General features: G+C 39.8%; 2 protein-coding genes across 2 annotated transcripts in view; one reads left to right on the forward strand and one right to left on the reverse strand.

Annotated features, from left to right (window-relative positions):
• CCDC83 (coiled-coil domain containing 83) overlaps nt 1-3,680 on the reverse strand; it is a 40,055-nt gene extending 36,375 nt beyond the window's left edge. The window contains exon 1 of the mRNA XM_045892700.3: nt 3,577-3,680. Coding sequence (XP_045748656.1) covers nt 3,577-3,671 — 95 coding nt within the window. The 5' untranslated portion in view covers nt 3,672-3,680. The remainder of the gene's footprint in view (nt 1-3,576) is intronic.
• The window catches only part of SYTL2 (synaptotagmin like 2), a 198,963-nt gene that overhangs the window by 33,183 nt on the left and 146,266 nt on the right, over nt 1-19,514 (forward strand). Inside the window, exons 3-4 of the mRNA XM_064576812.1 lie at nt 3,818-3,872; nt 15,497-15,645. The gene's annotated coding sequence lies outside the window, so the exon portion shown is untranslated. The remainder of the gene's footprint in view (nt 1-3,817; nt 3,873-15,496; nt 15,646-19,514) is intronic.

The raw sequence follows: 19,514 nt of genomic DNA on the forward strand, positions 1-19,514 counted from the left end.
CTGTTCCTGGACTCTGTAAAGCTCTCCCTCACCCCAGCGTCCTTTCCATAAGCCTTTCTCTCCTCCACCCTATGTCTCCATAACACCTGTTCCTCTGCCAGGGATCAGCTCCAAAGTCCCTCCCTCAAACAAGCTTTTCCTGACCTCTCTGACCATATCAAGTCCTTTAGTTAAACTGTTACACAGGACCCTATACTTTTCTTTCATAGTGTCTTAACTGTAGCTATGCAATTTTTTAAAAAAGCTTCAAGTATTTATCTAATGTCTGTCTCCTCTGCCTCATCAAGCAGGAACTGGGTGGTCTGTTTGCTGTTGTCCCCCAGCACTTGCCTTGGACTTGGTAAACATTCAAGCACTTGTTCAGTAAATGCATGAAGTACATGTTTTTGTTAAAAAATTATTTTTTAAAAATGTTAATTCCAGTATAGTTAGCGTACAGTGTTATATTAGTTTCAGATGTACAATATAGTGATTCAACAATTCTATACATTACTCAGTGCTCGTCATGGTAAGTGTATTCTTAATCCCAATAACCTATTTCACCCATCCCCCCACCCACCTCCCCTCTGGTGACCATCAGTTTGTTCTTTGTAGTTAAGAGTCTGTTTTTGACTTGTGTCTTTTTTTCTTTGTTCATTTGTTTTGTTTCTTAAATCTCACATATGAATGAAATCATATGGTATTTCTTTCTCTGACTGACATTTCACTTAGCATTGTACTCTGTAGTTCCATCCATGTTGTTGCAGATGCTAAGATTTCATTCTTTTTTATGGCTGAGTAATATTTCATTAAATTATTTATATATTATTTATATTTATATATAATAATGAGATATAGTTATAATAATATATAATTATATAATTTTATAAATATACAATTATATATATTATGTATAATGAAATATATATATATGCATATCTATATATATTATCCATTCCTCTTTATCCATTCATCTATCGATGGACACCTAGGCTGCTTCCATAGTTTTGCTATTGTAAAGAATGCTGCAATAAACAGGGATGCATGTATCCCTTTGAATTAGTGTTTCTGTATTTTTTGGGTAGTGCAATTACTGAGTCTGTAAGGTAGTTTTATTTTTAACTTTTTGGGGAATCTCCATACTGTTTTCTACATGGCTAGATCAGTTTGCATTCCGACCAACAGTTGACGAGATTCCTTTTTCTTCACATCCTCACCAACACTTATTGTTTCTTGTGTTGTTGATTTTAGCCATTCTGACAGGTGTAAGGTGATACCTCATTGTAGTTTTGATTTGCATTTCCCTGATGATGAGTGATGTCGAGCATCTTCTCATGTGTCTGTTGGCCATCTGGATGTCTTCTTTGGAGAAATGTCTGCTCATGTCTTCTGCCAATTTTCAACTGGATGTGTGTGTGTGTGCGTGCGCTGAGTTGTATCAGTTCTTTATATATCTTTATATATCTTATTCTATATGTCATTTGTGAATATCTTCTCCCATTTAGTAGGTTACCTTTTAGTTTTGTTCATCGTTTCTTTTGTTGTGCAGAGCTTTTTATTTTGATGTAGTCCCAATAGTTTATTTTTGCTTCTGTTTCCTTTCCTTCAGGAGACATATCCAGAAAAATGTTGCTATTGCTGATGTCAGAAAAATTACTGTCTCTGCTCTCTTCTAGGATTTTTATGGTTTCAGGTCTCACATTTAAGTCCTTAATCCATTTTGAGTTTATTTTTGTGCATGGTGTGAGAAAGTGGCCCCAGTGTCATTCTTTTGCATGTGGCTGTGCAGTTTTCTCAACACAATCTATTGAAGAGACTGCTTTTTTTCCATTGGATATTCTTGCCTCCTTTGTCAAAGATTAGTTGACCATATAAGCACGGGTTTATTTCTGGGCTTTCTATTCTGTTCTATTGATCTGTGTGTCTATTTTTGTGCCAATACCATATTGTTTTGATTACTACTGCTTTGTAGTATATCTTGAAATCTGGGATTGTGATACCTCCAGTGTGGTTCTTTTTTAAGATTGCTTTAGCTATTTGGGGTCTTTTGTGGTTCCATACAAAGTTTAGTATTATTTGTTCTAGTTCTGTGGAAAATGCTATTGGTATTTGGATAGGGATTGCATTAAATGTGTAGATTGCTTTAGGTTGTATGGACATTTTAACAATATTTGTTCTTCTAATCCATGTGCATTTGCTTGTGTCACCTACAGTTTCTTTCATCAATGTTTAATAGTTTTCCAAGTACAGGTCTTTTACCTCCTTGGTTAAGTTTATGCCCAGCTAGGGGCGCCTGGATGGCTTAGTTGTTAAGCATCTGCCTTCGGCTCAGGTCATGATCCCAGGGTCCTGGGATCGAGCCCCACATCAGGCTCCCTGCTCAGCAGGAAGCCTGCTTCTCCCTCTGCCACTCCCCCTGCTTGTGTTCCCTCTCTTGCTGTCTCTCTCTCTCTATCAAATAAATAAAATCTTAAAGAAAAAATTACGCCCAGCTATTTTATTCTTTTTGGTGCAATTGTAAATGGGATTGTTTTTCTTAATTTCTCTTTCTGCTACTTCATTATTAGTGTATAGAAATGCAACAGATTTCTGTATATTGACTTTGTATCCTGCGGGTTTCTTGATTTCATTTATCATTTCTAGCAGGTTTTTGGTGGAGTCTTAGGGTTTTCTATATATAGTGTTATGTCATCTGCAAATAGTGAAAATTTTACTTCTTCCTTACCAATATGGTTGACTTTTATTTCTTTGTCTTTTCTGATTGTTGTGGCTTGGACTCTGTTGAATAAAAGTGGTGAGAGTGGACATCCTTGTCTTGTACCTGACCTTAGGGGAAAAGCTCTCAGTTTTTCACCACTGAGTATGATGTTAGCTGTGCAGTTTTCATAGATGGATTTTATGACATTGAGGGATGTTCCTTCTAAACCTACTTTGTTGAAGGTTATGAAGTGTATTCTTATGTGGAAAAGACTGAAATGAATTCATTCACTCCCTAAGAATTACACATTAAAACACCTACCGTGTGCCAAAAACTGAGGTTCAAGATCTCTCCAGAGATTTACTGTTTATGAATTGGATAAAACATAAACATAGAGTATCTTACCTCTGGTTTTGTCTCCAGCTCCTGGGAGTGAGACACTAGGAAATATTTTTATTAAAAATAATTGCATCATTTGGATTTGGTCTGCAGCCACTGGAGATAATACTCATTGGAATGTCTAGAAATGAAAAATCGTTTGTTCTTCTATAAATGTACATGAACTATTCTATATTGTACTTTAAGAGATAAGTCAGCCCGCTGTTACAAACTGCGTATACAGCATGTGGGAAAGTGACCAGTAGAGGGAGAGAGGGAGTCAAAACCACATTAACAAATGCTGTTTCATTGCTACTACTTGGAATATGTTATAGTCAAAGTTTCAGAAACTTTAAAAAAGATGCACATAGCACAAGAGTGCATTTATGCTTCCAGTCTAACTCCAGTCTAGCTCTCTTGACAGCTTTTGAGTACATCACTTTCCATTTGGAGTTACATGAATCTTAACAGTGATTTCCATTTACATATGGGAATGTTTGGATTCCATAATCTAAGCTTACTGGTAGTCTAGAAGTGCTTCACTGGTAGGCAATTTGACTTCTTTGTGTGGCCCATCTTGAATATCCTTTTTATTTGCTTTCGCTGTGTTATCCATTGTGTTGCTTAGTTAGTAAGAAGCATACCTGTTTAGAAAAGAAACAGGGAAAGTAAATAAATTCCATCTTTGCCCCTCTACTTGTGCTTACTCAAGATGAGGAACTGCTGGGACTTAATTTAAAACTGTTTTTTCCATGTCCCCAGACCTATCATCCACCACAATGCTGGGACATCACGAATCAATGGATTCTTGAGTCTGGTAAGTTCCATGTTTGGCCGGTACAGCATTTCCCCACCCAAAACTTTCTAAGAGACTCATCCCCTTATATTATCCATCTACATCTGTTGTCCCTATCGAGTTCTTTTAAGAACAAGGACTAAACTTTTTCAGCAATTTTTTTCTCCGCAGTGTTTGGCAAAGTGCACTGCATGTAGTAGCAGCTCAGGAAATGTCTGTTACTTTTTTTAAATTAAGATAAAACAAAAGCACAACTTTCTATGGGCACCAAGAAACTAGAATCCAAAAGATCAGGTTTGACCAGGGTTGTTATAAAGAGCAAATAAAAGCACATATTCAAATGTTTTTTAAATGGCTAAGAGGTTTACAAATGAAAAATAATAGTAATAATAATTATTATTAACAGTAACTGCTCATCAGCTATTAATTGCTTTTTAATCAATAATAAAAATTATCAAAAATAATATATTTTAAAAGTAAAAAATTAGGTCCACTATTCACAGATTTTTATAGTAAGCAGGAATAACTCATGGATTTTGTATAGGTACTAAAGTACTTCTTTTCAGATTATATAGTCTTCGGTAATAGATTTTTATCTAATTTCCATTAATCTCAAAAAAATGAGTGCCTAAACTTTAATCAATGTATTAGTAGTTGAGTATGGTAGAAAGAATTTAGCCTTTTTAATGATTTATTTGATGGCTGGAAACTCCATGAGAGTGGGAATGATATAATTCTTGTGCATTAATCTATTTCCCCACCTAGCACAGGCAGATGCACGATAAATTCTTGTCAAATGAAAAAATGGATGGATGAATCAGGGAGACATGTTTTAATCCCAGATCCACCACCTATTGTCAATGGACCTTGAGTAGGTTACTTAATCTTTTTGAGCTTCAGTTTCATTATCTGTAAAGTGAGAGCAAAAATCTTACTCTAAAAGCCATTGTAAGGATTAAATAAGCTAATATTTTAAGCACCTAGCATAGTGGCTGATATATAGAAAGAGTTTAGTTAAGTATTATGGCCATTTGGTTAAAGCTCCAAATCATGCTTCTTCAAACTCCAGGTACCTATAAAGCAGAGGATGTCTGCTTGCTGCCAAGTATGATGATATGTGGAAAAACTAATCCATGCGGTCTGCTATTGTCAACCTTCATCATTGATTTGGGTCACTGAATCGGCAATCCACATAGATCACTGAGATCCACAGTGGAAAATCTCTCTGAAATGAAATACATTTTCCGAGACCTCGAGCCAGGCTCAGTCTTTGTGTCTCAGACTTTTCCAGCCAAGGGTGTTCATCTCTCTCTTCTAACAGATTCGAGTATACCTGAATGCAAACATACTATAACACCTTCCCGCTGAAAAGCACACAGGTGACACAACAGAAAGACTTAGCACATTAGGACAGAATAATATATTAAGTGGTATCTTCTCAGATACGAAAGTATTGTGAACAATTCCATAAACAACACACTAAAATGTGTCATTATACCATCACGGTTCACAGAAACTTATCAGCTGAGAAAAAAAGTGCTTTCGTTTTAGATACAGAGTTGAATTTTAATATTATTTTCTATTTTAGAATTAGACTTTTTAACTTGACTATTGCGCAAAAAGATAACATGCTGACCAGTGTTTCATTTTACAACAATAAGTTACTATTTAACAGTGATTTTTATTATAAATATTTCATTTAAAAGTTAAAACAAATTCTAACCTTGATCTCTCGTTTTCTTTCTGAGTCATATGGAAGAGATCAAGTGTTACAGTTTCCACCTACAGTACCCATCTGGTGCTGGGGGAAAAATGACCTCATCTTGTTCAATTACCTCAGTTACCTGGCTCTTAGGTTTTCAGTTCTCTGCCTAAAGTATAATTAGTTATGTAACTGCAGCTCATGGAAAAGGACTTTCATAAAATATGAGTGAAAATGTGGATCCATGAAGCACAAATGATTGATGCATAAACTCTATTAATATTCATTGTTTCACATACTTTCCAGAAAATTAGTAAGCATTGGCTTGCCCTCTTATTAGATGTATTTTTGCAATGAGCTAATGACTTTACTTCAGAAAGTACTTCTACATTTGATAAGGTCCTACAAGCAGTGGGAGTTTCATAAACATTCACAAGGATTTACAGTTCCTGACCATCTAGAGGATTTCTAACTCTGCAAAGGGTGAGCATCATAGAAAAAAAAATTCACAAAGTAACATAATTATCTTCCAGGCAGGTTTCACATGACTAATTCTTGACAGAGGGACACCTAATCTGTCTATCAGTAACTGCAAACATCTATTCAGCACCAGCTCTGTGCATGGCTTTACCTGGCCCTTAATTATAAAATATGGAAGAGACAAGGTCTCTACTCAGACAGATGGGAAGAAAGAAGCATACTCCAGCAGAACTTTAAGAAAATAATGAGCAACTTTAAAAGACTAGAAAGATTGTGCAGGTAATGAAGGCTCCGGAGATCTCTGCCCACAGTGTGACCTTTTGTGCTGTTTTTCCTCTCCCAGCTCTGTTTGGGCATTCAATAACATACGCCATGGAGGGAGGGCAGGCAAGGAGGCTGGGTTTGAAAGACTCAGGTCTCCAGCCTTTTCAGAGACCACCCCATAATCACTTTCCATCAGAAAATGTTTCAAAATATATTCCCTGAATGCTTCTCGGTGAAAAGTAAGAAGTCTGTTTGGATAAAATGGACATATAATAGCCATCTTCTTCAAATATGCTGTTACCCCATAATGCTTTACTTGACTCTGCAAAATCACCCAAAAAACAAAGAGTGCATTGTCAGGATCCTGGCTCAATATCTAGAAAGTCCTAATGACTTTTTTCATGACTTTGTGGAGCCACGAATATCCAGAAGCCTCCTAATGACTCTTTTCAAATTTTGTGGGGTCTGGGAGGGATGGCAGTTCTGCCCTGATACCTTTCTGGACATTTGGAATGAATTCTGATGTTTGTTAGCCAATGTTTTTACATAAAAATGTAGATTAAAATGGAAGATATTTACTTAATAACATTAGTAATGGCAAAAGTTCTGAATAAGATTCCATCAGAGGTTTAGTTAAAAGATCTCTATATGGGTGTTGGGAGTCTTGAAGTCTATCTAGTGCTGACTCTGCCATTAACTAGCTATAAATGTGTAACTCTAATAAATAATAATAATGTCTAATATCTCACTATAGTGTTAATTGCAATATATATTTGAAAACATTCATGGCATTCATCCTCAAAAAAACACAACTCCTTTAATACTGAATAACAACTAATCACTTCAACAAACCATATTTGGGTTTTCAAAAATATATGTTGGCACATAGGCCAGCATCTCCCATGGATGCAAACTGGATGTTCAATAAATGTCTAATTTGAATGACTGACTTGCAAATAATGTGTACTCACTTTCTTTACCAATGGCCCTATTTATTTGCTCATAATATTGTATATACCCTTAATTTAGAAAGTAAAATTTATTTATTTATTTATTTATTTATTTATTTATTTATTTATTTATTTATTTATTTATTTATTTATTTTAAGTATGCTCCATGCCCAGTGCAGAGCCCAACGTGGAGCCCAATGTGGGGCTCAAGACCCAAGCCAAGATCAAGAGTCGGATGCTCAACTGACTGAGCCACCCAGGGGTCCTGAAAGTAAATTACTTTCAAATTCAAATTCTCACTTATGGTAAAACATACTTTTAATACAATTTTTAAGTGTTTTAGAAATGTTCTTCAGTGTATCTTAAAAAACCCTGAATTCATTTAAAGCTTTTTAGTAGTGAGAATATCACCTAAGAGTTAGCTTAAAACAAATTCAGTTCTCCTTTTTTATTGATTGTGTATATACAGCCCAAAGCAGCTTTAAAATGTAAAACACAGCCAGTTTGGAGATATGTTAAACCACCATATATTCAAATTAAGGTATTTAAAAATATTTGGATAAAAGTGCCTGGTTGGCTCAGTCTCAGGGTTGGGAGTTCAAGCCCCATGGTATGCAGCCTACTTAAAATTAAAAAAATAAATAAATAAAGTTGTATGGAGCCTACTTAAAATTAAAAAAATAATAAAGTTAACTATTATTAATGTACCTTATATTTTAAAAAATAATAAATAAATAAATAAATAAATAAAATATCTGGAGAAATGATATTTTTAACTTTCACTTGCCTAATTGATGATTTATGTTACATTACCATGTATTTTCTTTACCAATGCAAATCCTTTGGTCAGTGGCACATTTCTGAACTGCAGTTCTCAAATTATACTGGATTCTTACCTTAAAAATTGGTCTATCTTCTGATCCAGAATTGCTCATGACATAGTTTGAAAAGCACTATATTATACTAACTTCTCTAGCAACCAGAACTACATTCCCCCCCCAACTCCTGCTGTCTTTCAAGCTTAGAAATGTCACATTTTCACATTCATCGTGAAAAAATATTGTGAGGATAATGGAACTACAGGTAGTATTTTCATCCTCTGATGGTGGAGGAGAACAAAAAGGCTTCTAGCTTCAAAGAACAGTGGTGAATATGAAGAAAATCTATTGGAGCCAGGTCTTGGGGTGGCAATAAGGAAATCCATGAGGGGTTATCACACACGTAGTGATAAATACCCAATCTTGTTATTTTCCTTCTCTGCCTTCACAGAAATATATATGTGTATATATATTTTTTTCTTCAATGGGACCTCCCATTGAATTCCACCTCCCAACCACCTCCTCAGCTCTCTTGCCCAGCAGAAAATTAATCATGGAGTAAGAAGGGGGGTGAAGAAGCAAGGTACTATACAAATCTAACAAAGTAATAAAAGAAATAAACGAAGTGTCCTGTTCGGAAGGATGTTGCAGCATCCAGGGCAAGGAGCTGAAGCCAATCTGTGGATTGGGAGGGCGAGGGTGAGGCCATCGACAACACTCAGGGCACTGAGGACGTACCCACGCGGGAGGGCTATTGTGCTCCTCCGGAGAAGGACGCAGGATGTGTGAGCCTTCACTCAAAAGGCATTCACGAGACTGGGAATGCAGTGAGAAGAGCGCTACGCAGAGCAAGACTTGACTCTAGTCCTAGCTCCTCCACTAACCTCGAACAAGCCCCGAAACCCCTCTGACCCTGGGTTCTCTTCCATCTTTCCTGCCTCCTGGCAGGGTTATCAAGAAAGCTCAAATGATTTGGGAACACTGTCAAGCATAAAGCTCCATACAAATGGAAGGATTCGTTTACTGAGCATCTACTGTGTACGAGAGGCTGTGAGGGCACCACGAAAGTTACAAATCTGAGTCAAATTCAGATCCTGTCCTCCAGGAGCAGAAGATCGAGAAGGGCAAATAAGCAACGCATCCGGGGATTCAACTGCGAGGAAAGGGAGGTTAGTATTTTGATCAGATCAAAAGATCTCCTGCGTGAAAAGGGGTGGGCCTATGAGAACCCCTCCTGGCGGTTCCCAACGGTCCCGGAGCAGGACTTGGTGGAGGACGCCAGGAGGGCGCGACCCCAGGCCCATTTGGGCTCAGAGCAGGCCCCAGGGCTGGTGGGGGTGGGGCGGAGATGTAAAGTCTTAAGAGTCAGACTGGAAGGAGTCAGCGGCCGAGCGAGGGGTCCAGCCGGTCTCCCTACCTCCCCTGGACGGCTGCCAGGTGCGGATGCACTGCAGTGGACCCACAAGTAGCACTGGCATGCGGCCCGCGGACCGGGCCCACACACTCGGCTGCTGCCGCCGCACCCTCCGTTTCCAAGGCGACGCGCGCGCGAGGGCTTCCCCTTCCCGCCACCCTGCGCAACCGCTACCCGCGGGCCGGGCGCGCCACCTGGTGGCCGCAAGGGGAAGAGTCCAGGCGAAGGGGCCGCGCTGCCGCCTTTTGCCCCCGAGATCCCGCCCTCCCGCCTTCTCCCTGAGCGATTTTCACTGCCACCGCTCACCCTGCTGATTGCACAAAACTCACGCCCCCTCCTTGCCTGCCTCCCGTGGCAAACCCGTAAGTAGTGAGTTGTGTGGAGACGTGACATCCGGCTCTGCGCTGTGACCGTGAGGCACACTTGGATCTGTGTGTCTGTTTCTTCCGCTTCAAGTGAGACATAGAGACGGCTCTGTGGTTTTCCAGAAGCTCGCAGGACGGGGAGAGGGGTTTGTGCGCATGGACGGGTTCTGCCCCACTCTGCTCTTCAACCACCAAGGCTTTTTTTCTCTCTTCTCTTGTTTTGTGTAAGACTTCCTTTGGGTTTGACTCTAAACAGAATTGCAACCCCCTGGACTAAGTGTTTATATGATAACGTCCAGCTCTGAAAGATCCTTGATCCTATTTTGCTTCTCGCTTTACTTCTTTGCTCCTAACCTCAAGAAAACCAACACAAACTTCGATTCCGTCTTTCCCCCACTTTCTACGTTTTGCAGCTCTGTCCTACTTTGAGGGGAAAATACATCAGACCCCTACAACCTTTGAAGTTCCCCTTTTCTCTCCTGCATTTTTCCCTCGTTCTCTGCCTCAAGACAATTTCTTACATCCTGGCAGCACCTACTTAGGCTAATAACACCCTAGTCAAATAGTTCTCTCTCTGTCCCGGGAAGACAGAAGTGAGGCCCTCTCTTGAACCTCCACTCTTCATAAGTCACCTGTTTGGCATTCTTGAGTTTGGTTTTTAAAAAATAGATTATCTGGTCGCCTGGGTGGCTCAGTTGGTTAAGCGTCTGCCTTTGGCTCAGGTCATGATCCCAGGGTCCTGGGATGGAGCCCCATGTTGGGCTCCTCCTCTGGGAGTCTGCTTCTCCTTCTCCCTCTGCCCCTCCCCTGCTCGTGCTCTCTGTGTGTGTGTCTCTCTCTCAAATAAATAAATAAAATCTTTTTTAAAAATTAGAAAAATTAGATATTAAAAAATAGGTTATCATATATTTTCTGATTAGTTCTGTGTTATATTAATAAACAAATTAAGAACTTAAAAGAAAGGAATTGAAGCAGTTAATATAAATACTAGCTTTTGATTGAGGGAGTTTTTCTCATCAGTAAAAAGTCATCCAAAAAATAACCAGTCTAATTTATGTGTTCTAGCTCATTTGAACCTTCCTTTATTCCATCAGTGTTATGTATTTGTTAAATGCCCACAGTTTGCTGTGATCTACACATCTGATAAAGGTTTTTTAGGTACTTGGTCTTTCCTAGAATAACAACAGGTGGGATTGTGGGGTAAAATTATTAAATAGAGTACAGATGCAGGAGGGAAAAAAAAAGCTACCACCAAAAATTTTCAAGCAAGCGAATTATTTCTGTTAAATGGAAAAACAATTTTTGTGATTATTCAGCACTTTGAAATCATTCCCAAATCATTTCCTATAAATCTTAGCCTACTGCTTTTATGAGAGCCTGGACCCAGGGTCAAAAATGTACTTTTACCCTATCATTTATCTCCTGTACAGTTTTTCTTATGGTATTTGCCAGTTGGTGGTTAAACAGTGAGGCCAGATAAGCATTTGCCAAGTTTCCTCATTTGACTTTGATTTTCTGTTAGCCTTGCCATGTTGAGTGATGTAGAAATACAGGCAGGAGAGGGGCGCCTGGGTGGCTCAGTCAGTCAAGATTCTGACTCTTGAATTCGGCTCATGTCATGATCTCAGGGCCGTGAGATCGAGCCTGGCCCAGGCTCTGCTCTGGGTGTGGAGCCTACTTAAGATTCTCTCTCTTCCTCTCCCTCTACCCATCCACCCCTCCACCTAAAGAAATGCAGGTAGGAGAATTTCTGTGGTAGAAAAAGCCAAATATATTGTCTAATTTGGCAAAATGCCAAATAACCTCTTTGGTATGCACAGTTGCTAAACATTTTATACTTTTTCAAATTGTTCACCTGTTTTCATTGAGGATCACTCTTTCTGCAAACAGACCCTAAAGCAATCAACTAAATGTATTAATATTAAATCTCAATAATTTTTAGAGACCTGAGCTGTTGACTTTGTAAACCAGTTCAAATTTCTAGTAAATCAGAAAGTTTACTGACAACAAAGTTGCTTTTGAGAAACAGAAAAGCCCTGCTATGACTTCTTATCCAAAAACTTTGTTCCTGACAAACAGGAAACAATTAAAAAGGTATTTTGCAAAAAAAAAAAAAAAAAAGTCATGAAGTAAAATATTCTCTTGAGAGGGAAAGTTTACACTACCTTTAAGCAGGCGCTGTGACAGACTCATAAAGGGGATAATGTTTTGATCTAACATCCATTGGCATGTTTCAATATTAAAAAGTGGGATTGTTTCCCACCTTATTTATAAGGGTTGTGACTTTTTCTTTTAGGCTGGAGACATGGCTCTGCAACCTACCCCATCTCTTCATCTCTCTGTCTCTTGAAACGAAGTTTAACTTGAATGACCAGAACTCTGGCAAAAAGAGATCACATCGCTTTCCCCCCCACATATCTCCTCCTCCTCCTAACTAATTTTTGAAATTACTTTTATGATCTCTTTGTGCTCTCTGAGGGAGAGGAGCTCAGAACGGTAAGCTGGAGCCAGAGTGTCATCTCCCAGAAGCCTGAGCCAGCTAATACAGACTGTGCTTGCGGGCGTTAGTGTATGATGTCATGGGAGCGATTCAGCTCCAGTGAGTTGCTACATGCTTTTGGCAGTTTTAAAATATGACTACATAAGAGAAACATACAAATCAATAGAATGTGACAAAAACATCCAGAAATAGATATGTAAAAACATATATACATATATATTTACATATATTTGACTATCATATTTGATTTTATATATATGTGTATATATATACACACATATATAGACAGTTGCTTAGACAGAAGTGCCAAGGTAAATAAATGAGGAAAGGATACTATTTTCAACAAATGCTACTGTAACCATTGCATATGCCTGGAAAAAAAAACGAATCTTGACCTGATTATATACCTATAAAAAATTAACTCAAAGTTAATCATAGATCTGAACAGAAAAGCTAAAACTATAAAACTCCTGGAGTAAAACATAGGAAAAAATCTTCGTGATCTTAGGTAGGCAAAGTTTTTAGTTTATAGGTTTTTTTTTTTAAGATTTTATTTATTTATTTATTTGAGAGAGAGAATGAGAGAGAGAGAGAGAGAGAGCATGAGAGGGGGGAGGGTCAGAGGGAGAAGCAGGCTCCCTGATGAGCAGGGACCCCCCGATGTGGGACTCGATCCCGGGACTCGAGGATCATGACCCGAGCCGAAGGCAGTTGCTTAACCAACTGAGCCACCCAGGTGCCCCAGTTTATAGGTTTTCTTAATAGGAATTTAAAAAAAGAAAATAATAAATTGAACTTCATAAAAATTAAAAGCTTCTGCTCTTTCATTAGTTTTAAGAAGATGAAAAGGCAAGCCACGGTCTGGAGGAAAATATTTCAATACATATACCTGACCAAAGGCTGGTATCCATAATTTATAAACAACTAAAGCTCAATCATGAGAGAATAAAACAACCAATTACAAATGCCCAAAGATTTGAACAGACACTCCACAAAAGAAGACATATCAGTGGCCAATTAATACATGAAAACACGCTCAACACCATTAGTCCTCTGGGAAATGCAAATTAAATCCCTAATGAGATACCACTACACACCCATTAGAGTGGCTAAACTTAAAAAGACTGACAATACCGTGTGTTAGCAAGGATGGGGAGCAGCTAGGACTTTCATATATTATTGCTGGAAAAGTAAGATGGCACAACCATTTTGGAAAACAATTGGGTGGTCTTATAAAGTTAAACACATATCTCTCATATGACCAACCCAGCAACCCCACTCCTAGGTATTTGTTCAAGAGAAATGAAAATGATTGTTCATAGCAGCTTTATCATAATAATCTAAACCTGGAAACAACCCAGATGTCCATCAACAGGTAACTGCTAAAACAAAAAGTTTATAGCCATACAATAGCAACTACTTAGCAATAAAAAAGAGATGAACTATTGATATACGCAATAAACAACAGGGCAGGTCTCAAAAGAGTTTAGCTAAGTGAAAAAGTGAAAAACTATATACTGTATCATATAAAATTCTAGAAGAGCCTGAAAGCAGGTTAGTACTTGCCTAGTGCTGAGAGGGAGAGGTGAGGGGCCTGACTGCAAGTAGGCAGGAGGGAACTTTGGGATGAAGGAAATGCTCTATAACTTCATGGTGGTGGTAGTCGCAGGATATAGGCATTTGTTAAAACTTGCCAAATTACATATTTAAATGGGTGCATTTTATTGCATGCAAATTATACCTTAATAATTAGTCGACTTTTAAAAAAAAATAGCTACAAATTCTTTGATACTCCTCCTATCAAGAGGTGGGGTCTCTTTCCTCTTCTTGAGTCTAGGTGGTCTTATGACTGTTTCAACCAAGAGAGATAGCAGAAATGACTGTACATTATTTCCAAAGCTAGGTCATAAAAAGTCATGCAGCTTCTTCTGGGTTCTTTTGGGATACTTTTTCTGAGGGAAGCCAGCTGCCATGTAAAAAGTCCATCTGCTTTGAGACAGCCATGCTGGAGAGGCCAAATGTAGGCCCTATGGTCATCTGTTCCAACTAAGCCTATCTTCTAGCCCAAAAAGTGCCTGACCTGTGAGTGAAGCTATCTTGGATCTGCCCAACAAGCCCACCCATCAGCTGAGTATTGCTGAGTTGTGCCGCAGTTGATGCCACAAGGACCAAGAGATTGCCAATTACTATCCTGCAGAATCTGAGATATGGTTGTCTAAAGCTGCTAAGTTTTGATAGTGTATTAGTTATCCATTACTCTATAACAAATGACTCCAAAATTTAGTGATTCAAGACAACAACAATCACTTATTGTCTCACAGAGTCTATGGATCAGGAAGTTTGGGAGCAAGTTGATTGGGAAGCTCTAACTTGGGGTATCTCATGAGGTCAGATGTTGGGCAGATTCTATCTCTGTCTGAAGGGGCTTTCAGTATAGGGGGAGTGAGGAGCAGACAAGTTAATAGGCAATCACAACACAGTTGGATAACCCATAGAATAGGAGTAAAAACCCCTGGAAGGGGAAAACCTAACCCAGTTTTTTTTTTTTTTAAAGATTTTATTTATTTATTTGACAGAGAGAAACACAGCAAGAGAGGGAACACAGGCAGGGGGAGTGGGAGAGGGAGAAGCAGGCTTCCCACAGAGCAGGGAGCCCGATGCGGGGCTTGATCCCAGGACCCTGGGATCATGACCTGAGCCGAAGGCAGACGCTTAAAGACTGAGCCACCGAGGTGCCCCAACCTAACCCAGTCTTGAGGGTCAGGGAAAAATTCCTAGAGGAACTGAGGTCTGAATTGCGACTTGACAATGAGCAGGCATTAGTCAGTTTGGAAGGTTGGATGTGAAAGGGGCTGGAACAGAGAGATAGGCATGGACAAAGGCCTACAGGTAAAAATGAAAATGATGAGTTTCTTGTGGAGCTGAAAGAAATTTACTAATGCTTAGAGAATTGGGTCCCAGAGAGAGGACAGGAGGTAGCCAGTAGGCTAGAGAGAAGTGAGCAGAGACAGATCGTGATGGGTCCTCTGAATCATCTTTCATGACAAAAGTTCACTCTGGCTACAGTATGGAGGGGTTGGGAGAGGTCAAGGTGGGGACAGGGTCCAGAATGAACTCCACTGATCACACTTTCCATCTTCTTCTGCCTAAGGGCTTCTCACATAGGTTTAGTTTCTGGTCCAGGAAACATGTCACCACCTCTGCCTTTTGCAAGATTGCAATGGTTGGCAAAAAGAATGACCTCATCTCCCTGGCTCAAGTTATCAGCTTGTCCAATCTCTGGAACTTTCTATGACTCAGGTGAGATGCCCACTCCCACACCAGGAAGTGGTCTGTGAAACTCTGCCTCCAACAAACATATTAAAGAATTAGAAGATAGGGAGTGACACTACCTCACATCTGGAGAATGAGGCAGTATAGATTCTGACTTCTATCTTTGAAGAACTGTTTGTATAATTGTTTTCCAGTTAATTTTTTTTTTTTTTTACTGTGGTAAGAACACAACATGAGATCTACTCTCTCACAAAATAAGTGTACATTGTTGTTAACTGTAGGCACTGTATTTAACAGCAGATCTCTACAATTTATGCATCTGACGTAACTGAAACTTTATACCTGTTGAATAGCAACTCCTCATTCTCCCTCTCCTGAGCCGCAGGCAACCACCAATCTACCCTCTGCTTCTATGAGTTTGACTATTTTAGACACCTCATATAAGTGGAATCGTGCAGTATTTGTCCTTCTATGACTGACTTATTTCACTTAGTATAATGTGCTCCAGGATCATCCATATGGTTTCAAATGACAGGATTTTCTTCTTTTTCTAAAGCTAAATAATATTCCATCGTATGAATATACCATGTTTTCTTTATCCATTCATCCATCAATGGACATTTAGGTTGTTTCAATATTCTGGGTATTGTAAATAATGCTGCAGTGAACATGGGAGTGTAGATATCTCTTTGAGATCCTGATTTCCATTCTTTTGGATAAATACTCCAAAATGGGATTGCTGGATCATATGGCAGTCCTATTTTTTAATCTTTTGAAAAGCCTCAATACTGTTTTCCAAAAATTTTGTACACAATTCAATAGCTTTTCTGTCTATCAGAAATAATGATTTAGAATAGACCGTGGGGAAATGTGCCATATAAAAATAACACCAGTAAAGAGTTTAATACAGATAATAGATGTTCAAAACCTAAATAATAATTTTTTTAAAGTTCTTGAAACTTCCAACTTAACAGACTGGATTAGAAAGGAAATACTATGTACCTGGAATTGAAAATATATAACATTGAATAATGTCAATGTTAATCTTTCCAAATAAATGTATAAGTTTAATGCAGATCTGCAAAAAAAAAATACCTGTTTGCAGAAGGAAAAATAATTAGGGCATTTTCAGGACTGTGTATCAGTATTAGCAAATCCAAGATCATGTGTTTTATATATATATTTGGTGTGCTATATTTTTAAATAAAAACAATGAGGTTTTGGGTGTTGAGGAAATACTAAATATTTTACCTTTTATTCATCACACTAGCTGAGAAAACCATTGCAACAGACCACCTTATAAGATCCCATTTAAATGATATGTCCAAAAAAAGCAAATCTACAGAGACAGAAATTGAGAGAAGACTTCAGTTGGGACTATACCAGAAGAGGGTCACCAGCAGGGGGACCACTTGGAATGAGAGTTGTCCAAATGAGGGAAGATTAGCTGAACAGGGATGTGCAGAGAGAATAGTCTTGGGACTCTGAAATTGAAAGACCCTCCTAGTGAATGCACCTGACTGTGGGAATTGCTCATTGTGGAGTCTGGAGTCTAAGACACACAGGATACAGACCGTGCTTTGCTGATGCTTATTTTCTTTAACAAAAATTTGGACTAAGACAGTCCAGAGCTTCTCTGAAGCGGCTGACCAGCTGTGAACTTGGATACATGACTTCTCCTTTCTGTACCTCAATTTCCTCATTTTTTTTTTAAAGATTTTATTTATTTATTCATGAGAGATAGAGAGAGAGAGAGGCAGAGGCAGAGGGAGAAGCAGGCTCCCCGCGGAGTGGGGAGCCCGATGCGGGACTCGATCCCAGGACCCCGGGATCATGACCTGAGCTGAAGGCAGACGCTTAACCGACTGAGCCACCCAGGCGTCCCCTCAATTTCCTCATCTTAAATGGAGATAATATTGCATACCTCTTGGAGCTGTTGTGAAGAATAAACACCTGGTCCAATTCCTGGAAAATAGTTGGTTCTCGGTAAATACTAGTTCTCCCTCATACTCCTTCTAAAATATTATTATTATTATTTTTTAAAGATTTCATTTATTTATTTGACACAGAGAGACAGCAAGAGAGGGAACACAAGCAGGGGGAGTGGGAGAGGGAGAAGCAGGCTTCCCACAGAGCAGGGAGCCCGATGCGGGGCTTGATCCCAGGACCCTGGGATCATGACCTGAGCCGAAGGCAGATGCTTAACAACTGACCCAACCAGGCGCCCTCCTTCTAAAATATTATTTTAGAGAGAATGCCAGAGAGTAGAAAAATGTGGAGCTCTTCTGGTCACATTTCCCATGTGGCTGGAGAGGGCTTGCGGGACTCAGTATCTGTATCTGGTGGGACCCAAATATGCATCTCTGACCTAGCTTCAAACCTGTATACTCAGCTGCCTACTCAGCATCAATTAGATGTCTCACAGGCACACTCATACCCAGAACTCATTATCTCCCACCCTTCCAACTTGCTGATCCTCAAGGCTATGATCCGTATTCAATAAATAGCACTGGCGTCCACCTAGCTGTTCAAGCCTGAAGACCTGGACTTGTTCTTGACTCTCTCTTTTTCCTCAAATCCCAGATGTAATCAATCTTCAAGTTCTGTCAGTCTATCTAGAGGTTTGGTACACAGAACCCACTCATTAATTTTCATCCAAAAATACTTGTTGCGCAGTGACTATGGGCGAGGCAGGCACCATGTCAGGCTCTGTCTTCACTGCCTCCTCCTTAGCACTGATCACAGTCTTCTCCTGATTTGACTGAAGAAATAGCTTCCCAGTTAGTTGCCCTGAATCAGCGTTTTACTTCTTTGAGTCCTTCCTCCACATTCTGTCCGAGATTCATTCCTTTGCTTAAGACCTTAAGTGGCTTCCCACAGAGCCCTTAGGAAAGAACTCCCGACACAGCTGGTAAGGCTTTCTAATATCCAGACCCACCAGGCACATGTCAGGTCCCTGGTATGAGCTCCAGTCATTGGTGCAGTTCCCTGAGATTGGGATTTGAGTACAAGTGGTTTATTTGGGAGGTAGTCTCAGGAAGCTGTGGTAGGAAGATGGAGGGATGAGGAGGGAAGAAAAAGAAGCCTATTCAGAGTGCCTTAGTGCACAGGCTATTGGGAGATGGGTCATGGGCTCAGTCTCACTGGGGGACCCTGGGAGACAGTATATGCCATAGCCTGAATTGTGTTTCATATGTTGAAGCCTAACCCTCAATATGACTTGGAGATAGGGAAATAAGGAGATAATTAAAAATTAAGGAGGACCTAAAATGAGATTGTAAAGGTGGGGCCTCAATACAGTAGGATTCGTGTATTTATAGGAAGTGACACCAGGGAGCTCCCTGAATTCTTTCTTTCTCTTTCTGAGAGAGCACATATAGAAGAGGTCATGTGAGCACACAGTGCTATGGTAGCTGCCCACAAGCCAGGAGGAGAGGCTTCACCAGAAACCACCCATCCTGGCCTCCTGATCTCAGCCATCCAGCCTCTGGAACTGTGAGAAAATACACTTCTGTTGTTTAAGCCACTCAGTGGATGGCATTTTGTTATGGCAGCCCGGGCTAAGACGGCGTAGAACACCCCCAGAGCTGTCCCACCCACAAGGTGAGGAAGCTGGGTGGGTAAGTCTCCATTCTCCCTCTCCATTGGTTGAGGACTGTTCCTGAGGACATTGACTGCCTGGCACTGTTGGCCTGCACCATGCGAGGGCTGGGCATGCTCCTGCCGGCTGTGGGCCAGAGAAGTCTTCACTCAGCCCAAGAGTCTCTTGCAGAAAGAAGCCTTCAGCTTGCCTGGTGAGAGCTGAGGGGATGTGAGCAGGGCAGTGTTGTCCACCACAGCTCCCTCTTTACCTTCCTTCTGTAGCTCTGTTAACTCTCGTAATGACTCATTCAGCT

This window comes from Mirounga angustirostris, unplaced genomic scaffold (genome assembly GCF_029215605.1).
Source record: "Mirounga angustirostris isolate CCGP_5_RB_7025 unplaced genomic scaffold, mMirAng1.0.hap1 SCAF_13, whole genome shotgun sequence".
Taxonomy (NCBI): Eukaryota; Metazoa; Chordata; class Mammalia; order Carnivora; family Phocidae; genus Mirounga; species Mirounga angustirostris.